This window comes from Pelodiscus sinensis, chromosome 29 (genome assembly GCF_052426305.1).
Source record: "Pelodiscus sinensis isolate ZL-2025 chromosome 29, ASM5242630v1, whole genome shotgun sequence".
Taxonomy (NCBI): Eukaryota; Metazoa; Chordata; order Testudines; family Trionychidae; genus Pelodiscus; species Pelodiscus sinensis.
The window spans coordinates 14,393,751-14,413,209 of record NC_143080.1 but is presented as its reverse complement, the minus strand read 5'-3'; the positions used below and the strand labels follow the sequence as shown (position 1 = coordinate 14,413,209).

Genomic DNA, 19,459 nt, shown 5'->3' with positions numbered 1-19,459 from the left:
GCTCATGCCCAGGCGCTCTGGAATGCCATACATCAGGGGAAACTGAGGCACAGCATGGGGGAGGGGACATGTCCAAGGCTACACAGTGAGACTGCGGCAGGTGTCCTGAGTCCTAGTGCCAAGCTGTAGCTGGTACAGACCCTTATAAAGCTGGGCTTGGGCCCTGGATTCCTGCCACCCCGGCCCGGCATTAGCCCCCCCCCCCCCCATCCCTTTCCTAGCAAGGCTCAAATCAGGGCTCCCAGACTCTAACCCCTAGGCTTGCTACCCCTGAGGGCTCCCATGGGGTGAGGGGCCATGCCAGGCTGATGCTCCCAGCGTGGCCCCACTGACCCCGGCCCACCCTAACGTGCCCTGGCAACGTGTCCCGGCAGCCAGACAGCACGACTTCCTGACACTGGACGGGTTCACCATGTACCTGCTGTCTGCGGCTGGCGACATCCTGGCCCGGGAGCACACCCAGGTCTGCCAGGACATGAGCCAGCCCCTCTGCCACTACTTCATCTCCGCCTCCCACAACACCTACCTGACGGACAGTCAGATCGGGGGGCCCAGCAGCACGGAGGCCTACATCCGGTAAGGGCCACCCCGGGCCAGGGGAGCCGGCGTCTCCGTGGGCTGGCAGGAGGCGGCGTGTGCCCAGGCGCCGAGTCACTGGCCTCCCAGCAAGAGCGGCCGCCTGCGGGCTGGGGCCTGAATGCAGCACGAGCGCAGCTTGGCAGGTGCCCGCTGCAGATCCCAGGGGACGGGAGCTGTGCAGCGGCACAGAGGGAGCTCCAGACTTGGGGCGCCAGGCGGCACCTGGGAGATTTGGGGCCGAGGGGGAGGGCTCCCCGGCTCCCCTAGAATCCTGCTGTGTCAGCCCCGGCACCAGGGGAGGAGGGTTTGGGGCAAAGTGATGGGGTACCGGCAAGAAGTGGGGTACCAGCAAGAAGTGGTGGAGTACAGATAAGAAGGTGGGGTACCGGTAAGAAGTGGTGGGGTACCAGTAAGAAGGTGGGGTACTGGTAAGAAGTGGTGGGGTACCAGCAAGAAGTGGTGGAGTACAGATAAGAAGGTGGGGTACCAGTAAGAAGTGGTGGGGTACCGGCAAGAAATGGCCGCCTCTACCGGCCCAGACACAGCTGACAACCCCTGGACCACTGATGGGGCGAGAGGGCAGAGACCTCATACCAGTGCTGGATCCCACCAGCAGGGCCGCTGGTGGGGCGCTGGGCTGCCAACGGGCGGGGCCAAAGGGGCAGCTGTCCTGGGGCCTGGCAATTTGAAAGGGCCCAGTGGGCTGCTGGCTGGGGTTACCATGGCAACCGGCAGAGTCCCAGCCAGAGCTAGGGGGGGACGCACCGTGCCGTGCGGAAGGCCTGGCTAGAGGAGGTGGGCCCAGCCCCTGCCCCTCTACTCAGAGCGAGCCCCCGTACCAGGGAGATTTAAAAATTAGTTACCCCTGGATTCACTCCACTAACATCCTGCTGCAGTGAGTTCCACGGGGTAACACTCTCCCTACCCCTCCCCTTCCCTCCCCCTGCACCTCCTTCCCTGACATGCGCCATTAGGAGCCCACTCTCGCCCTGCGCTGAGTTGCTCCAGGGCTTGCCGTTGGTCGGACCCCAAGACAAGGCCCCGGGGCAGGGCTAGGCTCCCCTCCGCCAGCTCTTTCTCCGGGCAGGCCCCCCGATCTGGCCTGCACCTCCCCTGGGCTCCCAGGCCTCCTGGTTCAGTCCCGTCTCCCCACTGGACCCCCCCCTCCACCTCCCCCCCGGCTGCATCCGCTCGTTCAGACTCGGAGCTGCGTCCCGCACCAGGTTCCCGGCAGCGCGAAGCTGGGTTAGTGGAGGGTCAGACCCCTCCCTTGCTCAGCGTGAGCCCTATGGCGCACTGGCCCGGGGGCGCCAGGCTGCCGGAGGGGGTCGGGAGTCCAGGGGACGCATGGGGGCAGGGTGCCGTGCTGGCTCCTGGCTGAGCCGACCCCCCCGGCAGGGCGTTCACGGAGGGCTGCCAGAGGGGATTGGGGGCCGGGGGGGGGGCAGGGTGTCGTGCTGGCTCCTGGCTGAGCCGACCCCCCCGGCAGGGCGTTCACGGAGGGCTGCCAGAGGGGATTGGGGGTCGGGGGGGCAGGGTGCCGTGCTGACCCCCGGCTGAGCCGACCCCCCGGCAGGGTGTTCACGGAGGGCTGCCAGAGGGGATTGGGAGCCTGGGGGGGGCAGGGTGCTGTTCTGGCCCCCGGCTGAGTCGACCCCCCCGGCAGGGCGTTCACGGAGGGCTGCCAGAGGGGATTGGGAGCCTGGGGGGGGCAGGGTGCTGTTCTGGCCCCCGGCTGAGCCGACCCCCCGGCGGGGCGTTCACGGAGGGCTGTCAGAGGGGATTGGGGGCCTGGGGGGGCAGGGTGCCTTGCTGACCCCCGGCTGAGCCGACCCCCCGGCAGGGCGTTCACGGAGGGCTGCCAGAGGGGATTGGGGGTCGGGGGGGGCAGGGTGCCTTGCTGACCCCCGGCTGAGCCGACCCCCCGGCAGGGCGTTCACGGAGGGCTGCCAGAGGGGATTGGGGGTCGGGGGGGGGCAGGGTGCCGTGCTGGCCCCCGGCTGAGCTGACCCCCCGGCAGGGCGTTCACGGAGGGCTGCCAGAGGGGATTGGGGGTCTGGGGGGGGGGCAGGGTGCTGTGCTGGCCCCTGGCTGAGCCGACCCCCCCGGCAGGGCGTTCACGGAGGGCTGTCAGAGGGGATTGGGGGCCTGGGGGGGGCAGGGTGCCGTGGTGGCCCCCGGCTGAGCCGACCCCCCGGCAGGGCGTTCACGGAGGGCTGCCAGAGGGGATTGGGGGTCTGGGGGGGCAGGGTGCCGTGCTGGCCCCCGGCTGAGCCGACCCCCCGGCAGGGCGTTCACGGAGGGCTGCCAGAGGGGATTGGGGGTCGGGGGGGGGGCAGGGCGCCGTGCTGACCCCCGGCTGAGCCGACCCCCCGGCAGGGCGTTCACGGAGGGCTGCCAGAGGGGATTGGGGGTCGGGGGGGGGGCAGGGCGCCGTGCTGACCCCCGGCTGAGCCGACCCCCCGGCAGGGCGTTCACGGAGGGCTGCCAGAGGGGATTGGGGGTCGGGGGGGGCAGGGTGCCGTGGTGGCCCCCGGCTGAGCCGACCCCCCGGCAGGGCGTTCACGGAGGGCAGCCAGAGGGGATTGGGGGCCTGGGGGGGGCAGGGTGCCGTGCTGGCCCCCGGCTGAGCCGACCCCCCGGCAGGGCGTTCACGGAGGGCTGCCAGAGGGGATTGGGGGTCTGGGGGGGGCAGGGCGCCGTGCTGGCCCCCGGCTGAGCCGACCCCCCGGCAGGGCGTTCACGGAGGGCTGTCAGAGGGGATTGGGGGTCTGGGGGGGGCAGGGCGCCGTGCTGGCCCCCGGCTGAGCCGACCCCCCGGCAGGGCGTTCACGGAGGGCTGTCAGAGGGGATTGGGGGTCTGGGGGGGGCAGGGTGCCGTGCTGGCCCCCGGCTGAGCTGACCCCCCGGCAGGGCGTTCATGGAGGGCTGCCAGAGGGGATTGGGGGCTGGGGGGGGGCAGGGTGCCGTGCTGGCCCCTGGCTGAGCCGACCCCCCGGCAGGGCGTTCACGGAGGGCTGCCAGAGGGGATTGGGGGCTGGGGGGGGGCAGGGTGCCGTGCTGGCCCCTGGCTGAGCCGACCCCCCGGCAGGGCGTTCACGGAGGGCTGTCAGAGGGGATTGGGGGTCTGGGGGGGGCAGGGCGCCGTGCTGGCCCCCGGCTGAGCCGACCCCCCGGCAGGGCGTTCACGGAGGGCTGCCAGAGGGGATTGGGGGCTGGGGGGGGGCAGGGTGCCGTGCTGGCCCCTGGCTGAGCCGACCCCCCGGCAGGGCGTTCACGGAGGGCTGTCAGAGGGGATTGGGGGTCTGGGGGGGGCAGGGCGCCGTGCTGGCCCCCGGCTGAGCCGACCCCCCGGCAGGGCGTTCACGGAGGGCTGCCAGAGGGGATTGGGGGCTGGGGGGGGGCAGGGTGCCGTGCTGGCCCCTGGCTGAGCCGACCCCCCGGCAGGGCGTTCACGGAGGGCTGCCAGAGGGGATTGGGGGCTGGGGGGGGGCAGGGTGCCGTGCTGGCCCCTGGCTGAGCCGACCCCCCGGCAGGGCGTTCACGGAGGGCTGCCAGAGGGGATTGGGGGTCGGGGGGGGGCAGGGTGCCGTGCTGGCCCCTGGCTGAGCCGCCCCCCCCGGCAGGGCGTTCATGGAGGGCTGCCAGAGGGGATTGGGGGCTGGGGGGGGGCAGGGTGCCATGCTGGCCCCCGGCTGAGCCGACCCCCCGGCAGGGCGTTCACGGAGGGCTGCCAGAGGGGATTGGGGGCCTGGGGGGGGGCAGGGTGCCGTGCTGGCCCCTGGCTGAGCCGACCCCCCCGGCAGGGCGTTCATGGAGGGCAGCCAGAGGGGATTGGGGGGCTGGGGGGGGGCAGGGTGCCGTGCTGGCCCCTGGTGAGCTGACCCCCCGGCAGGGCGTTCACGGAGGGCAGCCAGAGGGGATTGGGGGCCTGGGGGGGGGCAGGGTGCTGTTCTGGCCCCCGGCTGAGCCGACCCCCCGGCGGGGCGTTCACGGAGGGCTGTCAGAGGGGATTGGGGGCCTGGGGGGGCAGGGTGCCTTGCTGACCCCCGGCTGAGCCGACCCCCCGGCAGGGCGTTCACGGAGGGCTGCCAGAGGGGATTGGGGGTCGGGGGGGGCAGGGTGCCTTGCTGACCCCCGGCTGAGCCGACCCCCCGGCAGGGCGTTCACGGAGGGCTGCCAGAGGGGATTGGGGGTCGGGGGGGGGCAGGGTGCCGTGCTGGCCCCCGGCTGAGCTGACCCCCCGGCAGGGCGTTCACGGAGGGCTGCCAGAGGGGATTGGGGGTCTGGGGGGGGGGCAGGGTGCTGTGCTGGCCCCTGGCTGAGCCGACCCCCCCGGCAGGGCGTTCACGGAGGGCTGTCAGAGGGGATTGGGGGCCTGGGGGGGGCAGGGTGCCGTGGTGGCCCCCGGCTGAGCCGACCCCCCGGCAGGGCGTTCACGGAGGGCTGCCAGAGGGGATTGGGGGTCTGGGGGGGCAGGGTGCCGTGCTGGCCCCCGGCTGAGCCGACCCCCCGGCAGGGCGTTCACGGAGGGCTGCCAGAGGGGATTGGGGGTCGGGGGGGGGGCAGGGCGCCGTGCTGACCCCCGGCTGAGCCGACCCCCCGGCAGGGCGTTCACGGAGGGCTGCCAGAGGGGATTGGGGGTCGGGGGGGGGGCAGGGCGCCGTGCTGACCCCCGGCTGAGCCGACCCCCCGGCAGGGCGTTCACGGAGGGCTGCCAGAGGGGATTGGGGGTCGGGGGGGGCAGGGTGCCGTGGTGGCCCCCGGCTGAGCCGACCCCCCGGCAGGGCGTTCACGGAGGGCAGCCAGAGGGGATTGGGGGCCTGGGGGGGGCAGGGTGCCGTGCTGGCCCCCGGCTGAGCCGACCCCCCGGCAGGGCGTTCACGGAGGGCTGCCAGAGGGGATTGGGGGTCTGGGGGGGGCAGGGCGCCGTGCTGGCCCCCGGCTGAGCCGACCCCCCGGCAGGGCGTTCACGGAGGGCTGTCAGAGGGGATTGGGGGTCTGGGGGGGGCAGGGCGCCGTGCTGGCCCCCGGCTGAGCCGACCCCCCGGCAGGGCGTTCACGGAGGGCTGTCAGAGGGGATTGGGGGTCTGGGGGGGGCAGGGTGCCGTGCTGGCCCCCGGCTGAGCTGACCCCCCGGCAGGGCGTTCATGGAGGGCTGCCAGAGGGGATTGGGGGCTGGGGGGGGGCAGGGTGCCGTGCTGGCCCCTGGCTGAGCCGACCCCCCGGCAGGGCGTTCACGGAGGGCTGCCAGAGGGGATTGGGGGCTGGGGGGGGGCAGGGTGCCGTGCTGGCCCCTGGCTGAGCCGACCCCCCGGCAGGGCGTTCACGGAGGGCTGTCAGAGGGGATTGGGGGTCTGGGGGGGGCAGGGCGCCGTGCTGGCCCCCGGCTGAGCCGACCCCCCGGCAGGGCGTTCACGGAGGGCTGCCAGAGGGGATTGGGGGTCGGGGGGGGGCAGGGCGCCGTGCTGACCCCCGGCTGAGCCGACCCCCCGGCAGGGCGTTCACGGAGGGCAGCCAGAGGGGATTGGGGGCCTGGGGGGGGGCAGGGTGCCGTGCTGGCCCCCGGCTGAGCCGACCCCCCGGCAGGGCGTTCACGGAGGGCTGCCAGAGGGGATTGGGGGTCGGGGGGGGCAGGGTGCCGTGGTGGCCCCCGGCTGAGCCGACCCCCCGGCAGGGCGTTCACGGAGGGCTGCCAGAGGGGATTGGGGGCCTGGGGGGGGGGGGCAGGGTGCCGTGCTGGCCCCCGGCTGAGCCGCCCCCCCCGGCAGGGCGTTCACGGAGGGCTGCCAGAGGGGATTGGGGGCCTGGGGGGGGGCAGGGTGCCGTGCTGGCCCCCGGCTGAGCCGACCCCCCCGGCAGGGCGTTCACGGAGGGCTGCCAGAGGGGATTGGGGGTCGGGGGGGGGCAGGGTGCCGTGGTGGCCCCTGGCTGAGCCGCCCCCCCCGGCAGGGCGTTCACGGAGGGCTGCCGCTGTGTGGAGCTGGACTGCTGGGAGGGCCCGAACGGGGAGCCGGTCATCTACCACGGCCACACCCTCACCTCCAAGATCCTCTTCCGCGACGCCATCGAGAGCATCCGGGCCTACGCCTTCCAGGTGAGCCCCGCGCGGCGGGTGGGGCTGCCTGGGCGGGAGCAGGAAGTGCCCCCCATGGCGCTGTCCCTCACCCCCCGTCTCCCCAGCACTCCGCGTACCCCGTGATCCTGTCCCTGGAGAACCACTGCGGGCCGGAGCAGCAGGCCACCATGGCGCGGCACATGAGAGCCATCTTGGGGGACATGCTGCTGACCCAGCCGCTGGATGGGCTGAGCCCCACGGAGCTCCCGTCCCCGGAGGTAACGCTCTGGGCCTCCCGCTGGAGGGGAGGGTCCCTGGGGGGTGAGCTGAGAGGAGGCCCAAAGCCCCTAGCTTCATGGATTCATCGTATGGACGCCCCTGGGCCTCGCCTCCCTCCATCCCCTTGCACCCAGGGTGGGGCAGAAAGCCCCTTGGCCATTGCCAGAGGGCGAGAGCGGGGTCCTACTGGAGCACATCAGGTGGAGGGGGAGAGACACCGTTACCCTGTGGGACTCTCTGCAGCAGGATGTTGGGCAGGGTGGGGTCCCCCCACCAGTCTTAGACATGGGCTTTCCTCTTGTGCAGCAACTGAAAGGCAAGATCCTGGTGAAAGGGAAGAAGCTGCCGGACCTGGAGTGTGACCCCAAGAACTCGAGCGTCCTCTTGGAGAGCAATGGGGAGGAGGAGGAGGAGGAGGAGGAGAGGATGCTGCGGAGAGCCGGCAGGAGGGTGAGGAGGAGCAGGACCAGCCCCTTGTGGGCCGGGGGCAGGGCTGGGCCCCAGACCTCGTGGCTGCCCCCTTGCGTGGCAGATGCTGCTGCTGCTGGAGCAAGCCGGGCCCAGGTCTCCCTTCCTGCCGCACAGAGAGATCGGACACGGCCGATGGGGGGGGGGCTCTGTGACCAGCCCGGCCGGGTGGCTGGATCCCCCGCTGGCCCCAGCAGGCGTCTCAGGACTAAGGCCGCTGCCTCACCCGGCAGCCCGTGTCCTTGGCATGCTGGGGCCGGGGCCGAGGGCCTGGCTCTGAGCCCCTCGCGGGACCGGGGCGGGGCCGAGCCGAGCAAGTGCCCCGGCCCCCGAAGGGTGGAAAGGTCCCGGGCTGCAGCCGCGACCCCCCCGCTGTGCCTGCTCCCCCAGATCTCGCCGGAGCTCTCCGCCCTGGTCGTGTACTGCCAGGCCGTGCCCTTCCGGGGCCTGGAGGAGGCGCTGCGGAGCCAGCTGCCCTGCCACATGTCCTCCTTCAGCGAGAGGGCGGCCAGGACGCTCATTAAGGAGTCAGGTACCGGGAGACAGGCTGGGCTCCCCCGGCCTTGGGGAGGAGGCCTGGGGCAGGCCTGGGGCTTGGCTGGGTGGGCTGCAGGGCTCTGGCTCTGCCCATGGAGCAGCTGCCTTGGGCTGAGCTGATGGGAGATCCGGGACTGACGGGGGGACCTGGCTGCACAGAGCTGGGGCCAGACAGGGCTGGGACCCCCGGACCTGGCAGGCTTCCCGCTGTCGGGGCAGGGGCTCGGCTGCCTGCTGGGCGTGACGGGGGGACTCGGCTCTTCCCCTGCGGCTTGTCAGCCCCGTGCTCTGAGCTGTGAGACCTGGGGAGACCCTGCTCCTGAGCGTGGGGCCCTGAACACCCTGGGCTGGGCTGCAGGGGCAGCCGGGGGGGCGGGCCAGGGCGGCAGACACGGCCCAGCCGGGCCCCCCCAAGGAGATCACTGGCCAGCAGCCCAGGCGCCACACGGGCTCCGGCGGCCGCGCTGACAGCAGCCGCTGTGCCCTGCTGCAGGGAGCGGCCTGGTCCGGTACAACGCCCGGCACCTGAGCCGCATCTACCCCATGGGGCTGAAGATGAACTCGTCCAACTACAACCCCCAGGAGATGTGGAACGTCGGCTGCCAGCTCGGTGAGACAGGGCGGGGCAGCCTGCGCCGTGCCTCAGTTTCCCCTCAGTGCCGCTGGCCTGCTTTGGAGGAGGGGGGTTCTATTCCTGTGGGCTCTGGGCGCCCCCTGCTGGTTCTTATGGCTCCTTGCTGGCCAGTGTCCCTGAGGGCCTCCCACTTGCCCAGTCTGCCTGCCCCGCGGGGCTGGGGGCCGGGTGCTGCTCCAGGCCTCCCGCCATGGCCTCTGTGCGGATCCAGTCACCGGCCCGGGGGCTCACGGGGCATCTGTTGGGCGTGGAGCCTCGGCCGCACGTTGCCCGGGGTCTGGTTCTCCAGCCGAACGCCCGGCCAAAAGGGGACCCTGGCGGCTGCTCTCCGGGCCACTAACTGTTTGGCCGCCTGGTCGGTGGCGCAGCAGAACCAAGGGGCCTCTTGCCCGGCTCCGAACTGGCACTCGCCCCTCGGTGCCAGGCTGGGGGCTCCGTGTGCTGCCCCCGAGTGCCAGAGGCCGAGCACGGAGCCCCTGGCCCCCGCCTCGGAGCCCAGGGACACGCCAGCTGCTCCTGGGAGCTGACTGCACCCCCCCCGAGCCTGCACCCCTCCCGCCCAGCCCCCTCCCACACCCCGCCCAGAGTCTGTACCCCTACGTGCGTACGCCCCCCCCAGCCTGCACCCCTCCCGCCCAGACCCCTCCCACACCCCGCCCAGAGTCTGTACCCCTACGTGCGTACGCCCCCCCCAGCCTGCACCCCCGCCCAGACCCCTCCCACACCCCGCCCCGAGTCTGTACCCCTACGTGCGTACGCCCCCCCCAGCCTGCACCCCCGCCCAGACCCCTCCCACACCCTGCCCAGAGTCTGTACCCCTACGTGCGTACGCCCCCCCCAGCCTGCACCCCCGCCCAGACCCCTCCCACACCCCGCCCCGAGTCTGTACCCCTACGTGCGTACGCCCCCCCCAGCCTGCACCCCTCCCGCCCAGACCCCTCCCACACCCTGCCCAGAGTCTGTACCCCTACGTGCGTACGCCCCCCCCGAGCCTGCACCCCTCCCGCCCAGCCCCCTCCCACACCCCGCCCCGAGTCTGTACCCCTACGTGCGTACGTCCCCCCGAGCCTGCACCCCTCCCGCCCAGACCCCTCCCACACCCTGCCCAGAGTCTGTACCCCTACGTGCGTACGCCCCCCCCCAGCCTGCACCCCTCCCGCCCAGACCCCTCCCACACCCTGCCCAGAGTCTGTACCCCTACGTGCGTACGCCCCCCCCAGCCTGCACCCCCGCCCAGACCCCTCCCACACCCCGCCCCGAGTCTGTACCCCTACGTGCGTACGCCCCCCCCCAGCCTGCACCCCCGCCCAGACCCCTCCCACACCCTGCCCAGAGTCTGTACCCCTACGTGCCTACGCCCCCCCAGCCTGCATCCCCGCCCAGACCCCTCCCACACCCTGCCCAGAGTCTGTACCCCTACGTGCCTACGCCCCCCCCAGCCTGCACCCCCGCCCAGACCCCTCCCACACCCTGCCCAGAGTCTGTACCCCTACGTGCGTACGCCCCCCCCCAGCCTGCTCCCCCGCCCAGACCCCTCCCACACCCTGCCCAGAGTCTGTACCCCTACGTGCCTACGCCCCCCCAGCCTGCATCCCCGCCCAGACCCCTCCCACACCCTGCCCAGAGTCTGTACCCCTACGTGCCTACGCCCCCCCAGCCTGCACCTCCGCCCAGACCCCTCCCACACCCTGCCCAGAGTCTGTACCCCTAAGTGCCTACGCCCCCCCAGCCTGCACCCCCCGCCCAGCCCCCTCCCACACCCTGCCCAGAGTCTGTACCCCTACGTGCGTACGTCCCCCCGAGCCTGTACCTCCGCTCAGCCCCCTCCCACGCCCTGCCCAGAGTCTGTACCCCTACGTGCGTACGCCCCCCCCAGCCTGCACCCCCGCCCAGACCCCTCCCACACCCTGCCCAGAGTCTGTACCCCTACGTGCACATGCCCCCCCGAGCCTGCACCCCCCGCCCAGACCCCTCCCACACCCAGCCCAGAGTCTGTACCCCTACGTGCCTACGCCCCCGAGCCTGCACCCCCCCGCCCAGACCCCTCCCACACCCTGCCCAGAGTCTGTACCCCTACGTGCGTACGCCCCCCTGAGCCTGCACCCCCGCCCACACCCCGCCCAGAGTCTGTACCCCTACGTGCGTACGCCCCCCCGAGCCTGCACCTCCGCCCAGACCCCTCCCACACCCTGCCCAGAGTCTGTACCCCTACGTGCCTACGCCCCCCCGAGCTTGCACCTCCACCCAGACCCCTCCCACACCCTGCCCAGAGTCTGTACCCCTACGTGCGTACGCCCCCCCGAGCCTGTACCTCCGCCCAGACCCCTCCCACATCCTGCCCAGAGTCTGTACCCCTACGTGCCTACGCCCCCCCCAGCCTGCACCCCCCGCCCAGACCCCTCCCACACCCTGCCCAGAGTCTGTACCCCTACGTGCGTACGCCCCCCCGAGCCTGCACCCCCCGCCCAGACCCCTCCCACACCCTGCCCAGAGTCTGTACCCCTACGTGCACATGCCCCCCCGAGCCTGCACCCCCCCCCCGACCCCTCCCACACCCTGCCCAGAGTCTGTACCCCTACGTGCCTACGCCCCCCCCCCAGCCTGCACCCCCCGCCCAGACCCCTCCCACACCCTGCCCAGAGTCTGTACTCCTACGTGTGTACGCCCCCCCGAGCCTGCACCTCCGCCCAGACCCCTCCCACACCCTGCCCAGAGTCTGTACCCCTACGTGCCTACGCCCCCCCGAGCCTGCACCTCCGCCCAGACCCCTCCCACACCCTGCCCAGAGTCTGTACCCCTACGTGCGTACGCCCCCCCGAGCCTGTACCTCCGCCCAGACCCCTCCCACACCCTGCCCAGAGTCTGTACCCCTACGTGCGTACGCCCCCCCCAGCCTGCACCTATGCCCAGACCCCTCCCACACCCTGCCCAGAGTCTGTACCCCTACGTGCCTACGCCCCCCCGAGCCTGCACCCCCCGCCCAGACCCCTCCCACACCCTGCCCAGAGTCTGTACCCCTACGTGCGTACGCCCCCCCGAGCCTGTACCTCCGCCCAGACCCCTCCCACACCCTGCCCAGAGTCTGTACCCCTACGTGCCTACGCCCCCCCCCCCCCCCGATCTCCACCCACACCCAAGTACCTTCGTGGAGCGTCCGCATCCCTGGCACCTCCAGCCCCCCCTTGTCTCCCCTCCCCCGCCCATCACCCCGCTGCTCTCTGTCCCCTAGTGGCGCTGAACTTCCAGACGCCCGGCTGGAAGATGGATCTGAACCGCGGGCGGTTCCTGGCCAACGGGCGCTGCGGCTACGTTCTCAAGCCCAGCTTCCTGCGCAGCCGCCAGGCCTCCTTCGACCCCGAGGCCGGGTGCGGGCCCGGGCACAGACCCACCCAGCTGCGGGTCAAGGTGCGCAGGCCCGTGGTGCACAGAGCTGTGGAGCGGCTGGGTGCGCAGCTGGGGGGGGGGTGAGTGTGCGAGGGGTGGAGCTGGGGGGTGCAAGGAGAGACGCAGTGGGGATGTGAGGAGAGGGGCAGGGGGTGCGTGCTAGGAAGGGCTCTAGGGGTGCAAGGAATGTGCAAGGGGAGGGCCAGTGAGGGTGCAAGGAGTGTGCACTAAGAGGAGTTGTAGGGGTGCGAGGCACATGCATGGGAAGGGGTTGTAAGGAAAGTGCACTAGGAGGAATTCTAGGGGTGTGAGGAGCATGGGAGGGGAGGAGCAGTGGGGGTGCGAGGAGCATGCAAAGGGAGCGGCATTGGGTATGGGAGGAGCAAGTGGGAGGGCTGGGTGTGCAAGGAGCGTGAGGGGGCTGTGGGTGTGTGGGGGGGCTGTGGAGGTGTGAGAAGTGTGCACTAGGAAAGGCTGTGGGGATGCGAGGTGCATGCAAGGGGAGAGGGAGTGGGTGTGTGAGGAGTGAGTGAGGGGAGCTGTGGGTGTGCAAGGAGCAATTGGGGGCAATGGGTGTGCAAGGAGTGTGCAAGGGGAGGGGCCGTAGACGTGCGAGGAGGGTGCACCGAGGGGCGGGGGTGCGAGGCACATGCGAGGGGAGGGGCTGTGGGCGTGCGAGGAGGGTGCACCGGGGGGATGCAAGGCGCACGCGAGGGGAGGGACCGTGGACGTGCGAGGAGGTGCACCGGGGGGGCCGTGGGGGTGCAAGGTGCGTGCGAGGGGAGGGGACGTGGACGTGCGAGGAGGGTGCACTGGGGGGGCGAGGCACATGCGAGGGGCGGGGCTGTGGGCGTGCGAGGAGGGTGCACCGGGGGATGCGAGGCGCATGTGAGGGGAGGGGCCGTGGACGTGCGAGGAGGGTACACTGGGGGGGCGAGGCACGTGCGAGGGGCGGGGCTGTGAGTGTGCGAGGAGGGTGCACCGGGGGATGCGAGGCGCATGCGAGGGGAGGGGCCATGGACGTGCGAGGTGGTGCACCGGGAGGGGTCGGGGGTGCGAGGTGCGTGCGACGGGAGGGGCCGTGGACGTGCGAGGAGGTGGACCGGGGGGTTGTGGGGGTGCAAGGCACGTGCAAGGGGAGGGGCCGTGGACGTGCGAGGAGGGTGCACCGGGGGGGCGAGGCGCGTGCAAGGGGAGGGGCTGTGGGCGTGCGAGGTGCACCGGGAGGGGTCGGGGGGGTGCGAGGCGCATGCGAGGGGAGGGGCCGTGGACATGCGAGGAGGTGCACCGGGAGGGGTCGGGGGGGTGCGAGGCGCATGCGAGGGGAGGGGCCGTGGACGTGCGAGGAGGGTGCACCGGGGGGGCGAGGCGCGTGCAAGGGGAGGGGCCGTGGACATGCGAGGAGGTGCACCGGGAGGGGTCGGGGGGGTGTGAGGCGCGTGCAAGAGGGGCCGTGGACGTGCGAGGAGGGTGCACCGGGGGGGCGAGGCACGTGCGAGGGGAGGGGCCGTGGGCGTGCGAGGAGGTGCACCGGGAGGGGTCGGGGGGGTGCGAGGCGCGTGCGAGGGGAGGGGAGGGGCCATGGTCCCAGCAGGCTCAGCGCTGGGAATGCTCAAGGCCCGGGTAGGGCCCAGCCACAATCCCCACCTGTTCCTGCCCCCGGAGAGTGGGCCAGGCCCAGGGACTGCCACGTGGATCCCGGGATCAGTGGGGGAGTCCACAGCTGTGGCACAGCCTGGCGCGGCCCCCTCCCCCGCGCTCACCCGCCTCCCTGCAGGTGATCACGGCCCAGCAGCTGCCCAAGCTGAACCCGAAGAAAAGCTCCATCGTGGACCCCTTTGTGCGCGTGGAGATCCACGGCGTCCCGGCCGACTGCAGCCAGCAGCAGACCGAGTACAAGCTCAACAACGGTGAGCGCCCGCCGGGGGAGCCCACGGGCTCCAAGGGGCTCTGGCCGTTCCCCGGCCGGCCGGGACCAGAGCTGCTCCCCAGAGCGGAATCCAGCACCCGGCCCTGCCGTGGCTCTGCTCCACCGCCCTGGTCAGCCGCTGTGCTGCCCCCCACGGCCCTGGGGATCGCTCGGTCAAGGGCAGCCCCCTGGACAGCCTGGGCTTCCAGCTGGCTCGGAGTCAGGGGTCTCTGAAAACATCCACTCCCTGTGCAGCAGCCGACCCAGCAAACACCGTGCTGGGAATCATTAGAAAGGGGCGAGGAGAACACACAACATCCTACTGCCGCTGTAGAAATCCCTGGCACGCCCACAGCCGGCACGCTGCACGCAGAGGGGCCGTCTCATCTCAGACAAGATACACTGGCCTTGGGAAAGGGCAACCACACACAGTGCTGAGGGTTTGAAATGGTCCCTCTGAAGAGATTCCAAAGACGGGGACTTTTCGCTTAGAAGACAGACGACTAGGGGGATATGATCAAGGGCTATAAAATCGTGCCTGGCGTGGAGAAAGTAAATAAGGAAAAGTTATTTACTTGTTCCCATAACACAAGAACTAGGGGTCACCCAATGAAATCAGCAGGCAGCAGGTTTACAACAAACCAAAGGAAGTTTTTCTTCACTCGGCGCACAGTCAACCTGTGGAACTCCTCGCCAGGGGATGTGGTGATGAGTAGGACTTCACAAAAGAGCTGGATGCATTCATGGAGGACAGGTCCATCAGCCCTAAACCACCTATTAGCCAGGCTGGCATGGCACCCCTAGCCTGGTTGCCAGGGCTGGGAATGGGTGACGGGGAGGGATCACTGGCTGGTTCCCTGTTCTGTTCACTCCCTCCGGGGCAGCTGGTGTTGGCCGCAGTAGGCAGCCAGGACACGGGGCTACGTGGACCTTTGGTCTGCCCCGGCCTGGTCGCTCTTCTGTTCTCCAGCTGCTGTTAAATCTGACCGAGCAGGAGGTGGAAACAGAAATTAGCCAAAATCTTCTCTAGGGCCCCACTAGCTCCAGTGCAGGATTTAACTAACACGTGCACGCATTCGCACACGCACTCGCACACGCACTCACACACGCATTCGCACACGCACTCACACTCGCACTCGCACACACACACACAGGGCTAGTGCAGAAGTGCCCCGGTGCACTGCTGGGTCTGTCGTTGGGTGCCCAGCCCCCCTGCCCCTGGGGTAGGCAATCGCCCCATGAGCGCAGTGAAGGGCCCACCTGTCTCGGGCTGGCTAGTGAGCTGGAGCCCCTGCCCCTGAGCAATGGTCCCTCTCGTCTTTTCCAGCCCCACGCAGAATGGATTTTCTTATGTGCACCAAGGCATGTGCGGATGTGCACCACCTGTAGACAGCAAAACCGAGCTGTGGGCGCTTTTCTAATTGGCTGGGCTGCACTTGAATTTCGCCTGAGTGGCCGCCCAAGCCCCCAGCCTACAGGGAACCCTGCCCCTGAGAAATAAAAATAAGGCCTGATTAACCTGTGGGACTCCCTGCTACAGGACACCTGTGGGCCTAAGAGCCTGGCCCGATTCCAGTGGACCTGGGTGTTTAGCTGGGAAAAGCAGGGCTGGAAATCCTCCTGCTCCAAGGCAGTAATCACCCATGGGGCAGAGAACCCCCCCCCCAGCTGTATTCCATAATTATCTACTGGGGGGGGGGGGGGCAGAAAGAGTCCTCCCAGCTCTCTCAGAAGCCGCTGTGGGGCAAGGAGCTGGAGTCCGGCCTGGGGCCTTAGCAGCTCCCCTGCAGTGACGGAGCCTGAGGACCCCCGAGGGTGCAGCCCTGTGGCGCCACATGCGACTGATGCTCGGGGGGGCAGGGGGCGCAGGGCAGCTGGCCCAGCCTGTGACCCTGCCTGTCCCCCGCCCCCCAGGGTTCAACCCGCGCTGGGAGGAGACGCTGAGCTTCCAGCTGCAGGTGCCGGAGCTGGCCCTGGTGCGCTTTGTGGTGGAAGATTACGACACCACCTCCTGCAATGACTTTGTGGGGCAGTTCACCCTGCCCTTCAGCTGCCTGAGAGAAGGTGGGTGTGGGGCAGGCCGGGCGCTGGGGCAGGAAGCACCGTGCCCAGCAGGCTGCCAAGGACCCTGCATGGGGGAGCTGCGAGGCACGGGAGGGGGGGCATTGGAGGGGACCCCCCTAGCTCAGCAGGGCTCTCCCTGGTGCATCAGTCCCGCTGGCCCAGCGACTCCCGCTGCAGGCCTGGCTCCATCAGGCTCCGTGATCCGCTCTTGTCCCGCAGCACCGCAGACCACCCCCCCTCGCTGCACGCGGCCAGGCACAGAGCAGAGGGTGCCGGCCACCTTCTTCGCCAGCCACCTGACTTCAGGCCGGGGACCCCGACCGATGGCCCCTCATCTTTCCACTCATGTGCGGAATAATTTTGTTCTGTGCACGGAGGCATGTGCCAGTGTGCACCACCCATAGAAACAACACAGGGACCAGTGGGCGCTCTGCTGATCAGCTGGGCAGCACCTGAATCTCTCCTGAGGGGCCGCCCAGCGCGCAGGGACGCTGGTGGGCGTCTGCTCTGCTCTGCTTTGCCTCCACGCCCCACCTGCCGGCACTGAGCCTGCCCACAGGGCCTGCCCTCCCGCTTCCCTCCCGCTCTCCTTGGGCAGCCCGGTCCCTCTACCCCCCGCCCCCGCGGTGGCTGCATTTCCATAGCAGATAGCAGGAGTGCATGGGCGGTGGGGAGCCAAGCCACGCTCTGCCTGCGGGGGTGGGGGGCTGGGGGAGCTGTGTCCCTGCCTCACCTGCTGCCTCCCTGTGCTCCCAGGGTATCGCCACGTCCACCTGCTCTCCCGGGACGGGGCGTCGCTGGCGCCGGCCACGCTCTTCGTGCACGTCCAAGCCACGAAGCTGTGAGAGCTCCCGGCCGAGGGACCGCCCGGGCAGGGCCTGCCAGGAGCCCTTCGACATTGCGCGCAGCGGGGGCATGAGTCTGGGCCACCCTGCCGGTCCCACGCTGGGTGCGTGGTGCCGGGCGGCCCTGTGCTGAGTCTGTGGGGCCGGGTGGCCCTGCTGGTCCTACCCTGGGTGCGTGGTGCCAGGCAGCCCTATGCTGAGTCTGTGGGGCTGGGTGGCCCTATGCTGAGTCTGTGGGGCCAGGCGGCCCTATGCTGAGTCTGTGGGGCTGGGTGGCCCTATGCTGAGTCTGTGGGGCTGGGTGGCCCTGCCGGTCCTACCCTGGGCGCATGGTGCCGGGCGGCCCTATGCTGAGTCTGTGGGGCCGGGCGGCCCTATGCTGAGTCTGTGGGGCTGGGTGGCCCTGCCGGCCCTACCCTGGGCGTGTGGTGCCTCTCACCTGCACCTTCCTGCTGTGGGGGCCGCGGGCGGCGCCTATGCCAGCGCCCTGCCAGAAACAGGCAGAGGAGGGACTCGGGGCAGGCCAGCGCCAGGTGTGATGAGGGGGCTGGACGGGCGGCTCTTTCCACTAGCCAGCGAGGGCGTTCCTGCAGCGGGGGCGGGGACACGCTGCCTGCCTCTCGTGCATCACACAAGCGTGTGCATGCGCCCACATTCTCACAGGGAAGTGCACACGCTGAAGGGCCCACCCACACGCCAGTGGTCACGTGCACAGCTACTCTGAGGGGCTACACACACATGTGCAGAGGCCACACTCGCCTCCCTCCGATGGGCACACGCACACGCACTCACACGGCCCCCCGACCCAGCAGAGGGGCCACACGCTCCGCAGAGCACACGCACTCACATGCTTTCCAGTTAACCCTTTAGTGCTCGCTGCACATGCTGGGGGCGGAGACGCTTGCACTGAAGGGGCCTTTGGCTTGGTCGCAGCGGGGCGGGTGGCTGCCGTGCCCAGCAGCTTGGGGGGGGGGGGCTGCCTTAGAGCCCAGGGCCTGTGGCCGTGCCCAGCAGCTTGGGGGTGGGGGGGGGGCTGCCCTAGAGCCCAGGGCCTGTGGCCGTGCCCCGCAGCTTGGGGGGGGGGGGGGCTGCCCTAGAGCCCAGGGCCTGTGGCTGTGCCCAGCAGCTGGGGGGGGGGGAGGGGGGCTGCCCTAGAGCCCAGGGCCTGTGGCTGTGCCCAGCAGCTGGGGGGGGGGGAGGGGGGCTGCCCTAGAGCCCAGGGCCTGTGGCTGTGCCCAGCAGCTGGGGGGGGGGGGGGGGCTGCCCTAGAGCCCAGGGCCTGTGGCCGTGCCCAGCAGCTTGGGGGTGGGGGGGGGGGCTGCCCTAGAGCCCAGGGCCTGTGCAAATCGATCTAATATATTGTGAAGTGCCAATAAAAGTTTATTTTACCAAATGCCGCCTGTGCCACCTGGCGTCTGTGCCGGCCTGCAGGGATGCCCCAGGGCAGGGTCTGGCTCAGCCCCCCGGGGATGGCCTGAGGGGTCGGTCCCTCCGGCGCCGTGGGGCTGGTGGTGCTCCCAGGAGCTGGGGGTTCCCACTCGCAATGCAAACCAGTCCCAGCAGGCGCGGGCGGCTGTCGCCTCTGGCCAGGCACTGGCCGCACAGCGGGAACGGGGCGGGTAACGCAGGGGCCGGGCCCCTCGCGGGGCTGCTGGTGCCTGCGGGCGGGGCCCTGTCACATTCACGGCCAGGTCTGGTCACTTTCACCACCAGATATTGTAAAACCAGCCAGGCCATGTCCCGGTTTCCGCTAGGGGCTGTGAGCGGAGGGCGCTGACCCACACAGGAGTTCGGGGCAGGGGCCAGTGCTGCCCCCTCCCTTCTGCTCTGCTGCGCTCGGGGCTGGGGGCTGCTGGCCGGGAGCCCAGCTCCGAAGGCAGAGGCCTGCCAGCAGCAGCGCAGGACGGCATGGGATGGTCTTGCCACCTCACTTCTGTGCTTAGGGGCCATGTTGGGGGAGGGGGGAAGATCACATACCCCCAAACGCTGTGGGGAGAGGGGCAAGGGGGCAGCTGCCCTGGGCCCCATACTTTGGGGGGATGTCCCAGCATTAGGGGTTACCCCCAAACACTCACCCAGCTGCCCACCCTGTCACTCCACTTCCTGCCACTGGTGAGTGTGGGGGGTTACACCCCTTTCTCCGAGGCCCCTCCCCCACCGACAGCCTGGGGGGGCGGGGCAGGCTGCGGGGGCGGGCCTCCCTGCTCTCACCAGCAGCGGGAAGTGGAGTGACCCAACCCAGGCTGCTCTGTGCCCCTGGCTCCCTGCCCCATTGGTGGGGGATGGGGCGGCTCTGCCCCACTGGAAGGAAGTGGAGCGATGGGGCCAGGGGACTCCTCTTCCCCCTGCCCCCACAGACAAGGGTGGGACAGCTGACCCCTGCTGCCACCCCCCTCCACTACTGCCCCAGGCTGCACGGCTCAGGGAGGGGACTGGGGGCAGGAAGAGCCAGGGCCTTCCCCCAGGAAAGTTTGGGGAGGAGTCACATGGGGGCAGTCACATGACCAGTGGCCCCTGCTGCTCCTCTCCAGCAATGTTCCCTCTAATTTTTTCCATGGGTGGAATAAATGCTGTTCCGTGCACCAAGGTGCGTGCGGATGTGCACCACCGCGATTTCCCACCCGTGCGCGGAGCGTGCAAGCGGGCTCTCAGACACCAGACTGAGTTCCTGGGTGCTAGTTTGGATAGTTGTCAATAAATAG

General features: G+C 70.5%; 1 protein-coding gene across 4 annotated transcripts in view; it reads left to right on the top strand.

Annotated features, from left to right (window-relative positions):
• The window catches only part of PLCD3 (phospholipase C delta 3), a 46,062-nt gene extending 28,281 nt beyond the window's left edge, over nucleotides 1-17,781 (top strand). For 3 of the 4 annotated variants that reach the window (XM_075911417.2, XM_075911418.2, XM_075911416.2), the window contains exons 6-15: nucleotides 375-576; nucleotides 6,532-6,676; nucleotides 6,763-6,915; nucleotides 7,223-7,366; nucleotides 7,775-7,916; nucleotides 8,415-8,531; nucleotides 11,785-11,960; nucleotides 13,717-13,849; nucleotides 15,763-15,912; nucleotides 16,669-17,781. In XM_075911417.2, the coding sequence (XP_075767532.2) occupies nucleotides 375-576; nucleotides 6,532-6,676; nucleotides 6,763-6,915; nucleotides 7,223-7,366; nucleotides 7,775-7,916; nucleotides 8,415-8,531; nucleotides 11,785-11,960; nucleotides 13,717-13,849; nucleotides 15,763-15,912; nucleotides 16,669-16,757 (1,451 nt within the window). In that variant the 3' untranslated portion in view covers nucleotides 16,758-17,781. The remainder of the gene's footprint in view (nucleotides 1-374; nucleotides 577-6,531; nucleotides 6,677-6,762; nucleotides 6,916-7,222; nucleotides 7,367-7,774; nucleotides 7,917-8,414; nucleotides 8,532-11,784; nucleotides 11,961-13,716; nucleotides 13,850-15,762; nucleotides 15,913-16,668) is intronic. The other variant, XM_089774052.1, reaches the window with a different exon arrangement.
• Nucleotides 17,782-19,459: the final 1,678 nt, after the last annotated feature.